The sequence below is a fragment of the Myxocyprinus asiaticus genome, chromosome 34 (genome assembly GCF_019703515.2).
Source record: "Myxocyprinus asiaticus isolate MX2 ecotype Aquarium Trade chromosome 34, UBuf_Myxa_2, whole genome shotgun sequence".
In the NCBI taxonomy this organism is placed as follows: domain Eukaryota; kingdom Metazoa; phylum Chordata; class Actinopteri; order Cypriniformes; family Catostomidae; genus Myxocyprinus; species Myxocyprinus asiaticus.
Window position 1 is genome coordinate 4642586 of NC_059377.1, and position 22717 is coordinate 4665302.

The 22717-nt window shown below is 37.8% G+C and overlaps 1 protein-coding gene across 2 annotated transcripts in view; it reads left to right on the plus strand.

The window, feature by feature from the left end:
• Positions 1–22717, plus strand: part of LOC127425690 (receptor-type tyrosine-protein phosphatase U-like) — a 477304-nt gene that overhangs the window by 301040 nt on the left and 153547 nt on the right. For both annotated transcript variants that reach the window (XM_051671910.1, XM_051671912.1), the window contains exons 6-7: positions 5228–5405; positions 18338–18631. In XM_051671910.1, the coding sequence (XP_051527870.1) occupies positions 5228–5405; positions 18338–18631 (472 nt within the window). The remainder of the gene's footprint in view (positions 1–5227; positions 5406–18337; positions 18632–22717) is intronic.

The window sequence follows — 22717 nt, forward strand, 5'->3', positions numbered from 1 at the left end:
CTCCAATACAGCATATATAAAGCTCACACACAAACACACATCAAAGCAACGTGATGGCTATTTCTTCCCTCTTTCTCAGTTTTATGTTACTTCCTGTGTGAGATGCTGCTTAGGTCCAAACACCTGGAGGCCATGTGTGTGAGTGTGTGAATGAGTGTGTGTGTTAGGAATGAAGGGACTATGTGTCTGTGTTTCCTGCATCTCTCTTCATTCACACAGCTCTAGTTTTCTCCATCTGACACAATTTCCACTTATTCTCTCATGTAATTTATATGCTATTTAAAGATGCTCAGTGAGTTTGAATCATACTGGTAATTAAAGCCTTGTCTATCAAAAGCACAGAAAACAATCATGTGCCATTTCATTATGTTTGTTTCGTTTTAAGCAAATCAAAATGCAAAATGTATAAATCTGGGTGGACAAACATAGACATGTGTGCCACCATTGGCATGGCACACTAGTGATAAGAATGAGAGAGACTAATATTATGTATAATATTAATTATAAATATAGCTGCAAGCAGTAATTATGGGGCCTAGCACACCAACGGCATGTAAGGAAGTATGATTGGACATCACTGATTATGATTTTAAAAAGCAGCATAAGAACATGTATAATCGCTTATATTACAATACATTTAATTATAACTTTTGATCAATAGGTGGTGCTGCCACCAGATGTATATCATGCTGTCAGGGTGTTGTGATTAGAGGTCGACCGATAATGGATTTTGCCTATACCGATAACCAAGGTGGTGGAAAAGGCTAAAAAGAGCATTTTGGCTACAAGAGTCCAAAATGAATAAAATCCCAAAAGCATTTTAGTGTGCAACAAAAGTCCCTATAATAACCAGAAAAATTAAGATTTGGGGCATAGCACTGGACTTTTAACTATAAACAAGCCCAAAATACACTGGGGACTTGGCTTCGTTACAATGCTCTGTATGTTACCAATTACCAAATGAAGCTTTTTATAGCCTATACATTCACCAGATGAAGAGGTTTGTGTGTGTGTTTATATACTGATAAATATATATATGCACACACACTCAGCAAAAAAAAAAAAAAAAAGAAATGTCCTCTCACTTTCAACTGCTTTTATTTTCAGCAAACTTAACATGTGTAAATATTTGTGTGAACATAAAAAGATTCAACAACTAAGACATAAACTGAACAAGCTCAGTTCAAAAGTAACAGTCAGTATCTGGTGTGGCCACCAGCTGCATTAAGTACTGCAGTGCATCTCCTCCTCATGGACTGCACCAGATTTGCCAGTTCTTGCTGTGAGATGTTACCCCACTCTTCCACCAAGGCACTTGCAAGTTCCCGGACATTTCTGGGGGGAATGGCCCTAGCCCTCACCCTCCGATCCAACAGGTCCCAGATGTGCTCAATGGGATTGAGATCCGGACTCTTCTCTGGCCATGGCAGAACAGTGACATTCCTGTCTTGCAGGAAATCACACACAGAAGGAGCAGTATGGCTGGTGACATTGTCATCCTGGAGGGTCATGTCAGGATGAGCCTACCGGAAGGGTACCACATGAGGGAGGAGGATGTCTTCCCTGTAACGCACAGCGTTGAGATTGCCTGCAGTGACAACAAGCTCAGTCCGATGATGCTGTGACACACCGCCGCAGACCATGACGGACCCTCCACCTCCAAATCAATCCCTCTCCAGAGTACAGGCCTCGGTGTAACGCTCATTCCTTCGACAATAAACATGAGTCCAACCATCACACCTGGTGAGATGAAACCGCGACTCGTCAGTGAAGAGCACTTTTTGCCAGTCCTGTCTGGTCCAGTGAAGGTGGGTTTGTGCCCATGGGCGACATTGTTGGCGGTGATGTCTGGTAAGCCCTCAGTCCAGCCTCTCTCAGCCTATTGCGGGCAGTCTGAGCACTGATGGAGGGATTTGTGCATTCCTGGTGTAACTAGGGCAGTTGTTGTTGCCATCCTGTACCTGTCCCGCAGGTGTGATATTCGGATGTACTGATCCTGTGCAGATGTTGTTACACGTGGTCTGCCACTGCAAGGATGATCAGCTGTCCTTCCTCTCTCTCTGTAGCACTGTCTTAGGTGTCTCACAGTACGGACATTGCAATTTATTGCCCTGGCCACATCTGCAGTCCTCATGCCTCCATGCAGCATGCCTAATGCATGTTCACGCAGATGAGCAGGCACCCTGGGCATCTTTCTTTTGGTGTTTTTCAGAGGCAGTAGAAAGGTCTCTTTAGTGTCCTAAGTTTTTATAACTGTGACATTAATTGCCTACCATCTGTAAGCTGTTACTGTCTTAACGACTGTTCCACAGGTGCATGTTCATTAATTGTTTATGGTTCATTGAACAAGCATGGAAAACATTGTTTAAACCATTTACAATAAAGATCTGAAAAGTTATTTGGATTTTTACAAAATTATCTTTAAAATACAGTGCCCTGAATAAGGGACGTTTATTTTTTTGCAGAATATATATATATATATATATATATATATATATATACACATACATACAGTTGTGCTCAAAAGTTTGCATACCCTGGCAGAAATTGTGAAATTTTGGCATTGATTTTGAAAATATGACTGATCGTGCAAAAAAAACTGTCTTTTATTTAAGGATAGTGATCACATGAAGCCATTTATTATCACATAGTTGTTTGGCTCCTTTTTAAATCATAATGATAACAGAAATCACCCAAATGGTCCTGATCAAAAGTTTACATACCCTTGAATGTTTGGCCTTGTTACAGACACACAAGGTGACACACACAGGTTTAAATGGCAATTAAAGTTTAATTTCAAACACCTGTGGCTTTTTAAATTGCAGTTAGTGTCTGTGTATAAATAGTCAATGAGTTTGTTAGCTCTCACGTGGATGCACTGAGCAGGCTAGATACTGAGCCATGGGGAGCAGAAAAGAACTGACAAAAGACCTGTGTAACAAGGTAATGGAACTTTATAAATGGAAAAGGATATAAAAATATCCAAAGCCTTGAAAATGCTAGTCAGTACTGTTCAATCACTTATTAAGAAGTGGAAAATTCGGGGATCTCTTGATACTAAGCCAAGGTCAGGTAAACCGAGAAAGATTTCAGCCACAACTGCCAGAAGAATTGTTCGGGATACAAAGAAAAACCCACAGGTAACCTCAGGAGAAATACAGGCTGCTCTGGAAAAAGACGGTGTGGTTGTTTCAAGGAGCACAATACGAGGATACTTGAACAGAAATGAGCTGCATGGTCGAGTTGCCAGAAAGAAGCCTTTACTGTGCCAATGCCACAAAAAGGCCGGTTACAATATGCCCGACAACAACTTGACATGCCTCACAGCTTCTGGCACACTGTAATTTGGAGTGATAAGACCAAATTAGAGCTTTATAGTCACAACCATAAGTGCTATGTTTGGAGAGGGGTCAACAAGGCCTATAGTGAAAAGAATACCATCCCCACTGTGAAGCATGGTGGTGGCTCACTGATGTTTTGGGGGTGTGTGAGCTCTAAAGGCATGGGGAATCTTGTGAAAATTGATGGCAAGAATAATGCAGCATGTTATCAGAAAATACTGGCAGACAATTTGCATTCTTCTGCACGAAAGCTGCGCATGGGACGCTCTTGGACTTTCCAGCATGACAATGACCCTAAGCACAAGGCCAAGTTGACCCTCCAGTGGTTACAGCAGAAAAAGGTGAAGGGGGCAATACACAGTATTAAGAACTAAGGGTATTCAGACTTTTGAACAGGGGTCATTTCATTTTTTTATTTGTTGGCATGTTTTGTTTTATGATTGTGCCATTCTGTTATAACCTACAGCTGAATATGAATCCCATAAGAAATAAAAGAAATGTGTTTTGCCTGTTCACTCGTGTTTTCTTTAAAAATGGTACATATATTACCAATTCTCCAAGGGTATGCAAACTTTTGAGCACAACTGTATATTTCACAAGATGCGGTTTGTTGATGAGGAATAATAATAAAAAACTCTCTGCAACTATCAGTAGAGATAGTTCCAAAAAGCAACTCTCGGCACTGATTAATCAGTAAAACCAATATATCATTCTACCTCTAGTTGAGACAATGACACATACAAAGTTTCATGCCAATACACCAAAGTGTTGCTGAGATACAGCCTCAGAACCTTATTGGCATCTTGCCATGAAATTAGTTGATGCATTACACGAGAACGGTTTGGTCTCTCAAAAAGTTTGTCATTACTGTTTTGTCATGAGTGTCCCTAAAGTGGCAGACAAAAAGTATGGCCGACCATGGAAAATTGCATATCATTCGATTTGATATGCCCCAAGGAATCTAAAGTGACCAGCCACATGATTTTAGGCCAAACTATTCAGAAGCTATAAGCAAAAACAGCCATTCTTCATATTTCTTGACCACTAGGTGGCATTGTGCCGAAACTGTGCATGTACCTTCACGTCATCCTTGTAATGACATATACCAAGTTGCTTGCCAGTAGCTAAAGTGTTGCGAAGATACAGCCTCATGTCCATTTTGGCGTGCTCGCCGTCTAATTCGTTGATGTGTTGTACAAGAATGGTTTGGTCTATCATCATGAATCTCATAAATTTTTGTCATGAGTGTCTCTAGATGATACATGCAAAATTTGTATCGAATCATACATACAGTCCAGAAAAAGTTAGAAAAAGTATTTTTTCCGGAAAATTGAAAATGGTGGAAAAATCTAGTGGGCAAAACGATAACCTATTGGGACTCAGCATGACCCAAAGGATCAGAGGAAAAAAAATCATTGTTTTCTAGGAATTATGGTTCAAAAGTAATTAGCCAAAATGTAAGTGAAATTTAAACTGTTGGTGGCGCTAGAGGGTTTGAGTTAGAGACCCCAAAATGTGTTTGTGGGCTTTTGGGTACCCACTCTTATCAGTATGCCAAATTTCCAAATTTTCTTACATACAATTCTATGTGCTGCCATAGACCTCAAGAGCGGGAGCAGAATAATAAGAAAACTAACAGATAGAATAGGTGCCACAGGACCTTCAGTGCTTGGTCCCTAAATATAATGGGTTTAATATAGAAATGTTAAATATTCCAAACAGCCTCTTGCAGGAGTTTGGTCTTCCATACTTCCAATGTAGGTGATTTGTGTGGTTATTGATGTAAAATGATGAATACATATTATTGATGTGGAAATATTTAATAGAAATTATGTTGCTATGCATATATACAGATAAAATATGGTATCTCTCTTTGTTTCTTTCAGAGGCGTAATGGTGTTCTGATGTCGCCATACTCAGTGACATCATCAGTTGGTGAACGTCGATTGGTTGCGTGGTATCAGGTGGGTGGAGCCCAGCGTGCAGAGCAGGACCTGTACCGATGCATCACACAGTCCACATATGGAGCTGCAGTGTCAAACTTTGCTGAACTCATCGTCAGAGGTACAAAGGTTTAATTGTTTGCAAGTGCAAATTTGTATGCTCACAATCCACGCATTCCCATATTCACTCACATCACAACACACACGTAAAACAAAAAAGCCCATGGAATGTTCTTTGCTTTAGAGCTCAACAGTGACTCAACAGTCTCCCAGATTTACTCTAACATCATGTCCGCACCTGTAGATCTTTTCAGTTGAAGCCAGACACCAGAGAGATCTGTAAACTTCCTGACTAGTGCACTTGAAAGAACCAGTTGGCTGATTACAGTCATATCCACCAATCAAGACATATCTCACCCAGAAATAACTCAATTACTGGTGCAATCAGTTATGCAAATGTGCACATGCTGCCTCGTTATGGCACTAGTAACGATTCTTTCATACAAGAGCCTCTCGTATTGGTGACATAATTAAAGGGTGAATGACTCATGATTCTACTGGATCAAACATTATGTAACAAAAAGTCTAAAACAAAAGGCGTAATCACTGTTTTTGTGTTCTATTCGGTAGGGATAAATTGTGTGGCTCATTTTTAGCTTCAGTTATTGGCTGTTGAAGTGTGCCGAACTTGCTTCATAATGTGAACTTTGATCACACACACATATAAAAGAGCAACAGGCATAATCAAACACATACACAGCAGCTTTTTGTTGAACTATATCATTCAAGCAACTTTTTGCCCACACTTTGCTATATTTAAAGCTGATGTTTGTCATTTTTGTGTCTCTAGTGTCACCAAGCGGAATTTAAAAAATAATGACTGTTCTCAAACTGGTTTCCTGACCACTCCCCCTGTCTCTCGTTGGTCAGCTAACATAGTCCCTCCCAATACTCATGTCATTGGTCGAGCCATTGTCACTGTGTCGTGCTGGTTTCGATTAACACAATTGCATAGAAAATCGACTTATTGCTACAATATTTTCAAGTTTCCTGAAATCAAATTACTGCCATCCCGCATCAGACATTTTTGCGTCAATTCATGCATTTCCCTCTAGTGCTACTGATGGCAAATTGCACGACCAACTTCCGCGACACGGTTTCTGGTCCCATGGAAAACAGGAAGTATTCGGAGGTTGCATTTTTGCTCTAAAATTAAATTATTACACCATTGATGATTAAGTTTAGGGTTGGGGTTTGGGTTTTAGGGTTGGGGTTAAGGGTTCTTCACACTTGGACTGAAGCCGAGTTTGTTTCCTCCCCCTGCTGGTTTCTGTTCACATCATATTATCTGGATCCGAACCACGGTCCCATAACATCATCAATGTCTGTACAAGTGGCAGCTGTTTACTGCTGTAACTAGGTAACAACTCAAGGAGACGTCAGCTTCACTGTCTTAAGTGAAAACTTTACATGCACAGAACCTGCCATGGATGCATTGAATGTGCAATGATGTGATGAATTTTAGTGTTTGTCTGCCCGCGAGCCTGCAGATGCATTGCAAGAGATGTGAAGAATGTGATCTGCTCTCTGAAGGTGATTTATTTGGAGACAAGCAGGCATGAGAAATGCAATGTCACAATAATTGCAAAATATACGTCATTAATAGCGGTTCACTTCCGCGATTTGGTACCATTGTGTATAAATCAGCAGCAAATCGTACCAGAGTTCACATGAACTGTACTCCAAACCACCTTTTCAAGTTGACTCAGGTGTGGTTCACGGGTGCGCACCCAAGTTCGGAAAATAGCGTTGACATCATCCAAACGAACCGAACTTTGATGTCATTTGAACTCGGGTGCGCACCAAAGGTGCTAGTGTGAAAGCACCCTAAAATATGTATTCCTGTTAACTTTATTACATAATTTACAACAAAAAATGTACCTTACTTTTGGCGCCACTCTGGACAATTCACCCATAAACTGGAGCTCACACATGCCTATACATTCAACAACAATTTCAGCTTCAGCCACTGGGGACAGTAGTTTGAATTTCCGTAAACAAAGACCGTTTTCAGCAGCAGAACTTTTGACCTACTGTCGACAAATTCACAGTGAGATCAGTCTGGTTTTGGCAGCGCCACAGTGTTCACACTTCCAAATGTGGAAGTGGTATATCGAGGAAATCAACCTACGAATGGATTATTTACAGTTGTCTTTATATATTAAGCTGGGATAGTATTATCTTAAGCCCTATTCGGACGGCAATTGTTTCTCAGGGTGACGTCTGTAAAAGTACATTTTCATGGCTCCTCTGTGATAAAACTCACAGGGGACGAGCAAGACTTTTTGTCGATCACATGATTGCAGTTGCACTTGTTATATGGAAAATTCATCAATTCACAAACTGTGTCCTCTGTATTTATGTTTAAATATGTTTGGAATTACGCTAAAGTGAAAAATAAATTTTTTAAAGCATGAGGGAACCGCGCTGCAAAGCGCTGCGGACATTTACAGTGTACATTTTCACATATGGAGCAAGACAAAATTCTTGCGAAGAGCAATTAAACTAATCAAGAAACTGTAGGGACAAGAATGTTTATCAACGCAGCCAAAAATCTGTCAATGGGGTGCATGTTTCATCACCCGCATCACATCATTGTGCCGCTTGCGCGCTCTCTTCTAAGTGCACGCAAGGAGATATAAAAGCCGCACATCAAGGACAGTAAGGATAGTTAAAATTAAATTTGAGGAGCTATAGTAAAAATGGTTTTCTTATGTTTTATCTATCAAAATGACAGACATCATTTGGAATTATCTGTCAGTGTTTAAAAAGTGGAGGTGGAAATTAAACCTTTTAAATAAGATAGACACTAACCCGGCAACTTTTCTGGCACTACTCGACCCATATAAACGAGTAGTTATGCAAGCCCTATGTACAGCTGAAGTCAGAAATGTACATATACTTAGGATGAAGTCATTAAAACTCATTTTTTAACCATTCCACAGATTTCATATTAGCAAACTATAGTTTTGGCAAATCTACTTTGTGCATGACACAAATTTGTCCAACAATTGTTTACAGACAGATTGTTTCACATTTAATTGACTATATCACAATTCCAGTGGGTCAGAAGTTTACATTCACTAAGTTAACTGTGCCTTTAAGCAACTTGGAAAATTCCAGAAAATGATGTCAAGCCTTTAGGCAATTAGCCAATTAGCTTCTGATAGGCTAAATGTCTAATTGGAGTCAATTGGAGGTGTACCTGCAGATGTATTTTAAGGCCTACCTTCAAACTCAGTGCGTCTTTGCTTGACATCATGGGAAAATCAAAAGAAATCAGCCAAGACCTCAGAAAAAAAAAAAAAAAAGAAATTGTGGACCTCCACAAGTCTGGTTCATCCTTGGGAGCAATTTCTAAATGCCTGAAGGTACCACATTCATCTGTACAAACAATAGTATGCAAGAATGAACACCATGGGACCATGCAGCCATCACACCTCTCATGAAGGAGACACATTCTGTCTCCTAGAGATGAACATAGTTTGGTGCGAAAAGTGCAAATCAATCCCAGAGCAACAGCAAAGGACCTTGTGAAGATGCTGGAGGAAACAGGTAGACAAGTATCTATATCCACAGTAAAATGTGTCCTATATTGACATAACCTGAAAGGCTGCTCAGCAAGGAAGAAGCCAATGCTTCAAAACCGCCATAAAAAATCCAGACTACAGATTGCAAGTGCACTTGGGGACAAAGATCTTACTTTCTGGATAAATTTTCTCTGGTCTGATGACACAAAATTTTTACTTTTTGGCCATAATGACCATCGTTATGTTTGGAGGAAAAAGGGTGAGGCTTGCAAGCTGAAGAACACCATCCCAGCTGTGAAGCATAGGGGTGGCAGCATCATGTTGTGGGGGTGCTTTGCTGCAGGAAGGACTGGTGCACTTAAAAAAATAAATGGCATCATGAGAAAGGAAAATTATGTGGATATATTGAAGCAACATCTCAAGATATCAGCCATGAAGTTAAAGCTCGGTCTCAAATGGGTCTTCCAAATGGACAATGACCCCAGGCATACCTCCAAAGTTGTGGCAACATGACTTAAGGACAACAAAGTCAAGGTATTGGAGTGGCCATTACAAAGCCCTGACCTCAATCCGATAGAAAATTGTGGGCAGAACTGAAAAAGTGTGTGCGAGCAATGAGGCCTACAAACCTGACTCAGTTACACCAGTTCTGTCTGGAGGAATGGGCCAAAATTCCAGCAGCTTATTGTGAGAAGCTTGTGGAAGGCTACCCAAAATGTTTGACCAAAGTTAAACAATTTAAAGGCCATGCTACCAAATACTAACAAAGTGTATGTTAACTTCTGACCCACTGGGGATGTGATGAAAGAAATAAAAGCTGAAATAAATCATTCTCTCTACTATTATTCTGACATTTCACATTCTTAAAATAAAGTAGTGACTAACTGACCTAAGACAGGGAATGTTTTCTACGATTAAATATCAGGAATTGTGAAAAACTGAGTTTAAATGTATTTGGCTAGGGTGAATGTAAACTTCTGACTTCAACTGTATAAATGTATTTGGTAAACGTTTCTATATTAAAATTTTATTATATTGCTGCCATAATAATGGACCATTTCAAACGTTTACGTGATCTGGCTCTCATTTTTCTTTCACTTCTATTTAAGAGTTCCCACTCACTGTGATGGAGCTATGAAGTAATTTTATTATTGTGAATTATTTACAATTATTTATCCTCCAACTTTCACAACTGTCCATTACTGCCAGAGCTGTATCCACGTATGGCACTTAGCAGTGGTCAAAAAGGATTTCCAAAACTGATTTTGGATTATAAACTCAGAGATGTGGATTTGGATGGTAATTAAATGACCACACGACCTTGGTGTTTGTCAAAACAGTAGGTAATTTGGCTGGGAATTTTCTCACGGGAGGTGGGAGAAAAACACAGACATTTCGGATTTGGACGGCAATAAAATCACTGACTTCCCCCTGCAAATGCTGGAATTACCTCACGTCCCCATGTAAAATAATTGCTGTCAAAATAGGGCTATAGGTGTACTTTGGGATTTTAATCCTGTCCGAATCTGACAAGTCTTGTGTTTTTTCTCACACAACCTCTGTAAAAATTCCAGAGTAAATTGCCTACTCAGGGGTCCTCTGAGAAATCTAATCCCATCCGAATGCAAATGTCTGTGATTGCTGATGTTGAATTTTCAAAATGCTTCTCCTCATGTATTTTGACCTACATGAACTACCGTTAAGATAGTACTTATGCGTACCAATCTTCTGCCTGCTGTGTGCCTTTAAATTTGGATGTAGATTTTTTGCCATCCAACGAAAAAATATGAAAATAAAATTAACAAAGAGAGCCAAATAGCGGAGACTGTCTGTCTGTCTGTCTGTCTGTCTGTTGGGCCTGTAAAACCTTGACACTTTTAAAACTATGTTAAACCTTCTGTTTATTTTAAAACAATTTTAAACTCATTTGTCTTGTAATAAAAAAAAAAAGAAGAAATAGATATACTGTGATAGAAAACTTACAATGATATGAAATAATCATAACAATATTATTTATGGCATTATGCATATTATTATTAAGTACAGTATCTCAGGCAACTAACGACCCTATACACTATTGGGAATTAAGCAAGTGTATATATATATATATATATATATACTCACAGTGCATTCAGAAAGTTTTTAGACCCTTTCATTTTTTTCACATTTTTTTATGTTGCAGCCTTATGCTAAAATGCTTATACTGTATATCTATCTATCTATCTATCTATCTATCTATATATATATATATATATATATATATATTTTATTTATATTTTTTCACATCAATCTACATTCCATGTCCAATAATGATAAAGCAAAACCCGGATTTTTTTAACTTTGCAAATTTATTAAAAAGAAAAAAACTGAAATATCACACTGACATAAGTATTCAGACCCTTAACTCAATACTTAGTTGAAGCACCTTTGGTAGTGATTACAGCCTCACATCTATTTGGGTATGATGCGACATGCTTTGCACACCTGGATTTGGGGATTTTCTGCCATTCTTCTCTGCAGATCCTCTCATGCTCTGTCAGGTTGGATGGGGACCATTGGTGGACAGCCATTTTTAGATCTCTCCAGAGATGTTCAATTGGGTTCAAGTCCGGGCTCTGGCTGCGCCACTCAAGGACATTCACAGAGTTGTTCCTAAGCCACTCTTGCGTTGTCTTCGCTGTGGCTTAGGGTCATTGACCTGTTGGAAGGTGAACCTTCGGTCCAGTCTGAGGTCCAGAGCACTCTGGGCCAGGTTTTCATTAAGGATAACTCTGTATTTTGCAGCGTTCAGCTTTCCTTCAACCCTGACCAGTCCCCCAGTCCCTGCTGCTGAGAAAAAACCCACAGTATGATGCTACCACCATAATGCTTCACCACTGGGATGGTATTGCGCAGGTGATGAGCACTGCCTGGTTTCCTCTAGACATTACGCTTGGAATTTAGGCCAAACAGTTCAATTTTCATTTCATTAGACCAGAGAATCTTGTTTCTTACAGTCTGAGAGTCCTTTAGGTGCTTTTTTATGTGTCTTGCACTGAGGAAAGGCTTCCTTCTGGCCACTCTGCCATAAAGCCCAGATCGGTGGAGTGTTGCAGTGATGGTTGTCCTTCTACAAGTTTCTCCTGTCTCCACACATGATCTCTGGAGCTTAACCAGAGTGACCAACGGGTTCTTGGTCACCTCTCTTACCAAGGCCCTTCTCCCCCGATTGCTCAGTTTGGCCGGGCGGTCAGCTCTAGGAAGAGTCCTGGTTGTTTCAAACTTCTTCCATTTAAGAATTATGGAGGCCACTGTGCTCTTGGGAACCTTCAGTGCGGCTGAAATTTTTTGTAGCCTTCCCCAGATCTGTGCCTCCACACAATCCTGTCTCTGATCTCTGCAAGCAGTTCCTTTGACCTCATGGCTTGGTTTTTGCTCCGATATGCATTTTCAGCTGTGAGACCTTATATAGACAGGTGTGAGCTTTTCCAAATCATGTCCAATCAGTTGAATTTGCCACAGGTGGACTCCAATCAAAGTGCAGAAACATCTCGAAGATGATCCAGATAAGTGGGATGCACCTGAGCTAAATTTCAAGTGTCATAGCAAAGGGTCTGAATGTCAATGTGATATTTAAGTTTTTTCTTTTTAATACATTTGCAAAATTATCAAAAATCTGTTTTTTGCTTTGTCATTATAGGGTATGGATTGTAGATTGATGTGAAAAAAATAATAATAATTGAAAGCATTTTAGCATAAGGCTACAACATAACAAAATGTGGAAAAAAAATGAAGGGGTCTGAATACTTTCTGAATGCACTGTGTGTGTGTGTGTGTGTGTGTGTGTGTGTGTGTGTGTATATATATATATATATATATATATATATATATATATATATATACAGTACTGTGCAAAAGTCTTAGGCACATAAGATGTTTCACAAAAGCATTTGTCTTAAGATGGTTATTTATATCTGCTACTTTAGTGTGTCAATAGGAAATATACATTTTATACTCCCAAACATTCCTTTTGCAAATAGAATAGAATAGAAGAACAGGATGCAACAGATGTCATGGCCCTCACAGAGCCCCCCACTGAACATCGGGTCAGTCTGAGATTACAAGAAGAGACCGAAGTAATTGAGACAGCCTAAATAAATAAAAGAACTGTCGCAAATTCTCCAAGAATCTTGGAACATCCTATCTGCCAACAACCAAGAAAAACTGTGTCCAGGTGTATGTAGGAGAATTGATGCTGTTTTGAAGGCAAAAGTGTTCACATCAAATATTGATTTAGCTCTTTTTCTATTTACTGGACTTTGTATGACGTTAATTGATTAATGAAAACTATTTATGTCATTTTTACACACACACACACACACACACACACACACATATATATATATATATACAGGGTTGTGGAGTAACGGAATACATGTAACGGGATTATGTATTTAAAATACAAAATATAAGTAACTGTATTCCACTACAGTTACAATTTAAATCATTGGTAATTAGAATACAGTTACATTCAAAAAGTATTTTGATTACTGAAGAGATTACTTTGCATTTTATTGTCATTTGTTTCATTTAATATTTAGTTCTTTCAGATGGAAACATTTATACATATAAATGATACGATCCAAAGTGCATTTGAACAGCGGTGAAACACTTTCTTATGAAGTGTTACATTCATACGAGCAGACAGAGAAGTACGTTTGAAGTAAGTTTGGAGCAGAAGAAATAGAAATAAACCTTGTGTAAATTGTCAGCTTTACGCTAAGCTAAAATGCTATTTCTAGCCATTTTACATGCACATGTTACCAGGCACGATCATATTTTTTATCAAGAAAATTCATGTTGGATCATAATTAATTTTTTTCTAGGAAGACCTTTTGATATTAGGGCAAAAATCGTATTCTTGATAATAGTTTTTGTATTGTTTTCCTGTAAAAATATCTAAAAATCCTTAAAACAATATCAATTAGATTGATCTTGTTTTAGAAACAACACTGCATAAGATATTTAGGTTTTTCAGAGAATGTATTTTTAACATGTGTATTTTGTCTTACTGTACTGGCAGAGTTTTTATAGTCAAAACAAGTGAAAAAATCTACCAGTGCTGAAGAAGTAATCCAAAGTATTTAGAATACGTTACTGACCTTGAGTAATCTAACAGAATACATTACAAATTACATTTTACAGCATGTATTCTGTAATCTGTAGTGGAATACATTTCAAAAGTAACCCTCCCAACCCTGGATATATATACATACACACACACACAGTATTATATATTATATTATATTTATTGTTACACTATTCATAATAGAAGTAAAGGGGTTGGAATGAGGTCCTGGGTCAATAAAGACCTGAGGTATGCATTTAAGAGTTAATTAATATTTCAATTACAATCCTGCATCCTGTTTGCTATCTCAAATTATATTCATACTCAAATCCAAAAATCGTATTTTTATTTATTTACTATTGTTATTATTTTATTTTTAATGGAATAAATAAGTTCTTAAGTTCTTGTGTTCCACTAACTGAAAGTTGAAACAGATGAATAATATTAAATGTTCAGTTTTAGACTGGGGATCAGAACATCTTTTTTTTTGTACAATTGTTTCAGGTCTAGCTTGTATTGTACAATACATGACAGTATCATGACATTCTGGAACATCTTGTCCAGTTTGATTTGGAAAAAAATGGGCTGTTAGATTCAGCTCACAAAAGATCACTTCTCACTAGGGTTAAATTAGCCCAGTGACCTGCCGACTGTAGGACTGTTGTCACCAGCCAAGCGTGAGGTACAGATATTTCCTGCTACTTTTACGGAAATAATGTGATACCAGCCGCAGACTTGTCGGATAATTTGATACTGTGTTCAGGCATGTTTATCTGCATCTGTGCTCACAGCAACATGTTGATTCATATTAGTTTATCACACAGAGATATGATTAACTGCAATACTGAACATCAAGGTTCCTTGTTGTATGATTATACTGATAGGATCTCATATAGAGATGATGATTACTTTAAATTGAATGATTAGAAATACCCACAGATACAAGTTCAATTCATTTGAAGTGATTGTATTTAATGTGACATTTCCAGATACTAGTAAAACCATTTAGTTTTATTGAATGTTTTTAACATATTACTGCCACTTATTCAATTTAAATGTTCTAAGATATACGTGATGGGGCTTTTAATTAGTTGAAATGGCTTCTTTCTGACCTTCAAATGCATTTTTCTACATTTCTGAGCTGTTTCCATCAATCTTAGATAATTTCATACAGTATTAAAATACTGCCCCCCCTTCAAGAACTATACACTTCCAGAGTGAGTAAAAAGGCTGGAAAAATCACTCTGGACTCCACTCACCCTGCCCACTACCTTTTTGAACTGTTGCCTTCTGGCCGACGCTTCAGAGCTCTGAGCACCGGAACCATCAGGCACAAGAACAGATTTCCCTCAGGCTATCCATGTCATGAACAGTTAATTGCCCCATTGAGCAATAACTATGTGCAATATACAGTTTAGTCTTTTTTTTATATTTATCCAACACATCCAATCTCTTCTGCCATTACATTCCTCTGAAAAAAAAAAAAAAAAAAAAAAAAACCTGTGCACTGTACATAACAGATTTGTATTTGCACTGTACATAACAGATAACAGATGTGTATTAGATTGCACTACGTATGTGTATGTGTGTCTGTGTATGTGTGTATCTGTGTGTGTATGTACGTATGTGTATAACTATTTTTTATTTTTTATTATTATCTATGTCTTGCTGCTGTTTTTGTATTGTTGTACACTGGAAGCTCCTGTCATCAAGACAAATTCCTTGTATGTGTAAGTATACTTGGCAATAAAGCAGATTCTGATTCTGTTTCTGATTAACAGTGCTAACTTAATGGAGTTTCACTGGAATTACTGTAGGATTTACAGAACATGACTGCATCAGTGTCAGAAATTAACTTTTCTATTTAGGGGCAATATTTGCTTCCTGTATTAGATTTTCTGGGGCATCTTTACTGAAAAAAAAAAAAGATTCTGGGGGGTGTTAATTACTATTCATACACGGTTAAAATAAACCAGAGGAAATAAGATATTCAGTTCACCTAGTAATTTTAGTTAGATTTACTTAGTAATTAACAGTTAAATATTTCTTTAATTAGAAGCAGTACATTTCCTTTGATATAATTACTGAAAATGTCCTCTAATAATTTAATTAAAAACTACTACATAGAAAAGCCTCATAAACTTGATAAAAAAAACAAATAAAAAAAACAATTCATTCACTTACGCATGCGCACATGCACTATCCACGATGAGAGATGCATTGACAGAAATTAAGGTAAGATTACAAGTCTGTATAAGATCCAGCTGCCAGCTCAGGAACATTTTACAAAGGGCTGAATGAAATCCTTTATCATGGGTTAAGATAATGTGATAAAGTAATGTTAAATTTGTTGTTTTGTAATTAAAGTGTGACCAAGCTTTACGTTATCGTGCGGTGCACATTTTGAATCGGAGTGTTTCTGATGCTGCAGGTTTTGCTGCCTTTTGGAATTTAAATCGAGCAAGGCCAGAAATTTTGACATACGATTTCTGAATCTGGAAATATTTCAGTTTTTCCATGTATTCTACTCATTGGTTGGTCCTGCTGTTAAAAAAAATCATAGAAAGTTGCCAGCATCTCACTGAGGCTCAAGTATGTGTTTCATATCAACAATGAAGGAATTATTGTTCTGCCACTGTTGGATTGGGATGCAAGGATAGACTCGCCATCGCCGTGCAGCGCATCCGCCGGCCGCTGCGTGAGAGCAGAACGGGACCATCACTGGTCTCTCACCGGAGCAGCACAGTGCTGACGAACCTGCATTGCATTCGTGCCCTGATGTACAGTGGTAAACACAGCGCGAGTTGCGCAGCCCATTTGAATTCAACATAGAATTAGCTGTTATACACCCGTGTGATATGGAAATCTTTCTGTCTTTCTTTTGTTATCATTTTGAGGACAGTGAAGTACTGACAAACTGACAAAAACAAGGATTGTGCAATGTTAATAGGACATATTTTTTTTAAAGAACTGGATGCCAGATCAAATGTGATCCTTATGTATTAAAGTTTTACTGTATTATGCATTTAAACATTCAAAGATGATTATCTGTGAAAGATTTATGTTTTGTCATTTGTGCACGTTGGTCAATAAATATTATTAACTATACCTTTGGTGTTTCCTGTGAGTAATTAAAATAGATTTAGTTAAGTGTAGTCTAAAAACTCTGTTATAATTATAATAAAAAAATATACAAATATTTACAGTTTTTTTTTCAGGTTAATTTATTACTTGTTACCCAAAGAATTAAATCAACATCAACTCATGTTGCATGGCATTATTTGTATAACTAGGACTATAACAGAAAACCAAAGTAAAAAAAAAAAAAAAAACTAGATTTATCACGAGGGCATTTCTTGCCCCTGCATTTTGAATTTCAAGGACATTTTTGTCATTTTTGGTGCCATTTTTGCACCTAAACCCCCATAATTTCTGACCCTGGACTGCATATCACTTTGTTTTGTTTTTCATAACATGCTAAGACCAACAGAAATTAAAAAGAAATAAGGGAGACCAGGGCTAGTTGTCACACGGGTAAGTTGTCAGCTGTTAGGCTTTGAGTCAAAGGTCGAATTACACAAATGTGTGTTTTCTCTTGCAGTGGTTTTGCATGTTGGTTTAAAATATTTAGGTAATAATTTTTATAAGCAGATTTTTGTTAGTAGTTGTTGGATAAACAAGTGAACACAATAAAACCACATTAGCACACACTCAGGCACGAGTCAACTCTATAATGACGGTAGATTTTTTTTTTTTTTTTTTTTTTTGAGAACTGTTTTCAGGATAATTATTTTTTTCTTCATAAATGTCAGGTTGGGGCAAGTTACAATTACGGTTACAATTTTGCTAAAAATTTATTAAATAGTGTATTATACATTTAAACCCAAGTATGTTGTGGAAGATGGATTTTTATTTATTTTTTTTTACTTTAAGTAATATTAAAATTTTCAAACAAAGGTATTCTTCTTATATTAGTGTCAATTAACTGCCCGCTATAAACCCATGTTGTAAGAAAAGCCCAATGTGTGTTCAGTAAACTACATCTGGGTAATTGACATGAAATATTTCTGTGAGTCAGTGGGGAATTTGTAAGAAACAAGGTTTTTTTAATGATCTCTAAGCACTGTTTTTGTGACAAAATAACTAAAATAATGAAATTAGCTGTCATTATTATATTATTGTGTGCGTGTGTGTATATATATATATATATATATATATATATATATATATATATATATATTTTTTTTTTTTTTTTTTTTTTTTAAATGATCTTGCTACATGTGCTAAATAAGGGCAAATAAAGGGCAATTGGTGTCCAAATGCATCCTGACACGAATCCTCTCTTCTTTGTTTTAGTCCCGCCCACACCGATAGCCCCGCCCCAACTGCTGCGCTCTGGCCCCACATACCTGATCATCCAGCTCAACACTAACTCTATAGTGGGTGACGGGCCGGTGATCCGCAGAGAGATTGTGTACAGGGCCAGTCATTCACCCTGGTCTGAAACTCATGGAGTCAGCTCACTAACATATAAAGTCTGGCACCTGGAACCAGACACAGAGTATCGCATCAGTGTTCTCCTCACCCGACCCGGAGAAGGGGGAACCGGCCCACCTGGACCCCCGCTGGTCAGCAGAACCAAGTGTGCAGGTGAGTGGAGAATGAGGGAGTACATTTGTTTTTGGCTTTTATATAAAATTTATGATAAAAGAGTCCTGAAAAAAGGGGGCCTGAGGCCTGTGGGGGCAACTGAGATTCGTCCTCCGCCACCCGGAATGAGGCGAATCACTACGCGACCATGAGGACTTAAAAAGCGCACTGGGAATTGGGCATTCCAAACTGGGTAAAAAAGGAAGAAAAAAAAACCTGAAAAAAGTCCTGAAAAAAACCTTGTATCCTCTTTCATTATTTCTTATAGTATATCTTTTGATTGTATATTTAATGGAAAATGTACCCTAAACATCTACACAGTATTTACTTAAATAATCATTTAAGGTGCAGATATTGATGTCTCTATCATGCACATCCATCCCATACAATGGAAGTTAATTGTAATGACTTTTGTTTAGTCCATATTTGATAGGTGCATCAGCACTTTCATCACCATGTTGAATTAATGTTATTATAAATAAAGCAATCTGTTTTTTCTCACTGAACATGAAACTGCTGTGCGACGCGGCATAATCGCAGCTGTGTCATGTAATGTATAGTTATGAGGAGCAGGATGTTTGACCAATGAGAATTCAAATTGGACGGAGCTTTATGGTGCAATGCCAGAAAATTCAAAACCAAGCGATCAACAGCATGTCCATTTGCTTGTCGCAGTCACAGGTGGCTAGGACAAAACTTGTGAAAGAGATACCTTGTATCGCTTTATCCGTTTATCACATCGTATCTGATATTTGGGCTTTTAAATATCTGTTTATTGTAGTTGGCACCATGCACCAGAGGGTTAAATAGCCAATAGTTTTCAATTTGAAGAACCTGAAGAACCACACAGGACAGTTTGTCCCATGGATGAAAGCAAAAGAGCCCTAGAGTGACAGCTAAAGACTTGAAGGAGTCATTGGAAGTGGCTTACATCTCTGTTCATGAGTCTGCTATACGGAAAACATTAAACAGGCATGGTGTCCATAGCAGGACACCACGAAGGAAGCTGCTGCTTTCCAACAAAAACTTCACTGCATGCCTGAAATTTGCCAAAGACCACCATGACAATCCACAGCGCTACTGGGAAATGTTTTGTGGACTGATTAATCTAAAGTTGAATTGTTTGGGAAGAAAGCAATGTGCACCAGCTGAAGCTTAGTAGAATTTGGGTGATGCAGCAGGACAATGACCCTAAACATAAAAGTAAATTCACTAAAGAATAGCTTCAAGAAAAGAAAATTCACCTTTTGGAGTGGTCCAGTCAGAACACAGACATTAACCCAAAAAAGATGCTGTGGAATGACCTCTAGAGAGCCATTCACACCAGACATCCTAAGAATATAGCTGAGCTGAAGCAGTTCTGTAAGGAAGAATGGTCCAAAATTCCTTCTGAACATTGTGCTTGTCTAATCGGCAGCTACCGGAAATGCTTGGTTGAGGTTATTGCTGCCAAAGGAGAATCGACCAGTTATTAAATACAAGGGTTCACTTTCTTTTTCCTCAGAACTGTGAATATTTAATGGGATGTGTTCAATAAAGACATGAAAGATTATAATTGTTTTTGTGTTGTAAGCTTAAGCACATTGTGTTTGTCTATACTTGTGGCTTTGATGAAGATGAGATCACATTTTATGACCAATTAATGCAGAAAACCGGCTAATTCCAAAAGGTTCATATACTTTTTCTTGCCACTGTATTCTCACTTTGATTATGTTCTGTGTTTGAAATAAGGTGTTGGCCGTCAGAAGAGTGTTTGTTGTTTGGCTGGCTGAGGTAGACTGAACGCAACTGTACTATAAATGTACTTATGTTATAACATTGCTTTTGGACTTTGTAATATATCACTGTCAGACACACTCTGTGACTATTATTAATCATGCTCACCAATATTGTTTTGTGCAGAAATGGAGGCAGTTGTTTCTATGCTTCTGTGTTTAGAGAAAGGGAGTTGCGGTATTATTGCCCTGCATACTTATATATGCATATATTAAAATATACATGCATGTTAATATTGTGTGCACCAGCAAGGGGGAAGTTATAAAAATCAAGTGAATCAATGTTTAATCAGACAAGGTTTTTAAGGTGAATATTAGATGGATGTTTTAATGAGTAAAATGTACCTCCTTAACCTAAAACTTTAACCTAAACCTAACCAACAGTGTCCTAAAAGCAAATGAAAGGTTAACAAAACAGACATCCTTACCCTAAACCAACATCTAAACCTAAACGATAGTGTCCTAAAAGATAAATGTGAGGTGAACAAAACAGACATCCTTCCCCTTAACCAACACCTAAACCTAACCGATACTGTCCTAAAAGATCAATGAGAGGTGAACAAAACAGACATCCTTCCCTTTAACCAACACCTAAACCTAACCGATAATGTCCTAAAAGATCAATGAGACGTGAACAAAACAGACATCATTCCCCTTGACCAACACCTAAACCTTACCGATAGTGTCCTAAAAGATAAATGAGAGGTGAACAAAACAGACACCCTTCCCCTTAACCAACATCTAAACCTAACCGATTATGTCCAAAAAGATCAATAAGAGGTGAACAAAACAGACATCCTTCCCCTTATCCAACAGCTAAACCTAACCAATAGTGTCCTAAAAGATAAATGAGAGGTGAACAAAACAGACATCCTTCCCCTTGACCAACACCTAAACCTAACCGATAATGTCCTAAAAGATCAATGAGAGGTGAACAAAACAGACATCCTTCCCCTTGACCAACACCTAAACCTAACCGATAATGTCCTAAAAGATCAATGAGAGGTGAACAAAACAGACATCCTTCCCCTTATCCAACAGCTAAACCTAACAAATAGTGTCCTAAAAGTTAAATGAGAGGTGAATAACCGACAGTGTCCTAAAAGATAAATGAGAGGTGAAAAAAACAAATATCCTTCCCCTTGACCAACACCTAAACTTAACCGATAGTGTCCTAAAAGATAAATGAGAGGTGAATAAAACAGACATCCTTCCCCTTAACCAACACCTAAACTTAACCGATAGTGTCCTTAAAGATAAATGAGAGGTGAACAAAACAGACATCCTTCCCCTTAACCAACACCTAAACCTAACCGATTATTTCCAAAAAGATCAATAAGAGGTGAACAAAACAGACATCCTTCCCCTTATCCAACAGCTAAACCTAACCAATAGTGTCCTAAAAGATAAATGAGAGGTGAACAAAACAGACATCCTTCCCCTTAACCAACACCTAAACCTAACCGATTATATCCAAAAAGATCAATAAGAGGTGAACAAAACAGACATCCTTCCCCTTAACCAACACCTAAACCTAACCAATAGTGTCCTAAAAGATAAATGAGAGGTGAACAAAACAGACATCCTTCCCCTTATCCAACAAATAAACCTAACTGATAGTGTTCTAAAATCAAATGAAAGGTTAACAAAACAGACATCCTTACCCTAAACCAACACCTAAATTTAACCGAAAGTGTGCTAAAAGATAAATGAGAGGTGAACAAAACAGACATCCTTCCCCTTGACCAACACCTAAACCTAAACGATAATGTCCTAAAAGATCAATGATAGGTGAACAAAACAGACATCCTTCCCCTTAAACAACACCTAAACCTAACCGACAGTGTCCTAAAAGATAAATGAGACGTGAACAAAACAGACATCACCTAACAATACCTAAACTTAACCGATAGTGTCCTAAAAGATAAATGAGAGGTGAACAAAACAGACATCCTTCCCCTTGACCAACATCTAAACTTAACCGATAGTGTCTTAAAAGATAAATGAGAGGTGAACAAAACAGACATCCTTCCCCTTAACCAACACTTAAAATTAACCGACAGTGTCCTAAAAGATAAATGAGAGGTGAACAAAACAGACATCCTTCCCCTTATCCAACAGCTAAACCTAACAAATAGTGTCCTAAAAGTTAAATGAGAGGTGAATAACTGACAGTGTCCTAAAAGATAAATGAGAGGTGAAAAAAACAAATATCCTTCCCCTTGACCAACACCTAAACTTAACCGATAGTGTCCTAAAAGATAAATGAGAGGTGAATAAAACAGACATCCTTCCCCTTAACCAACACCTA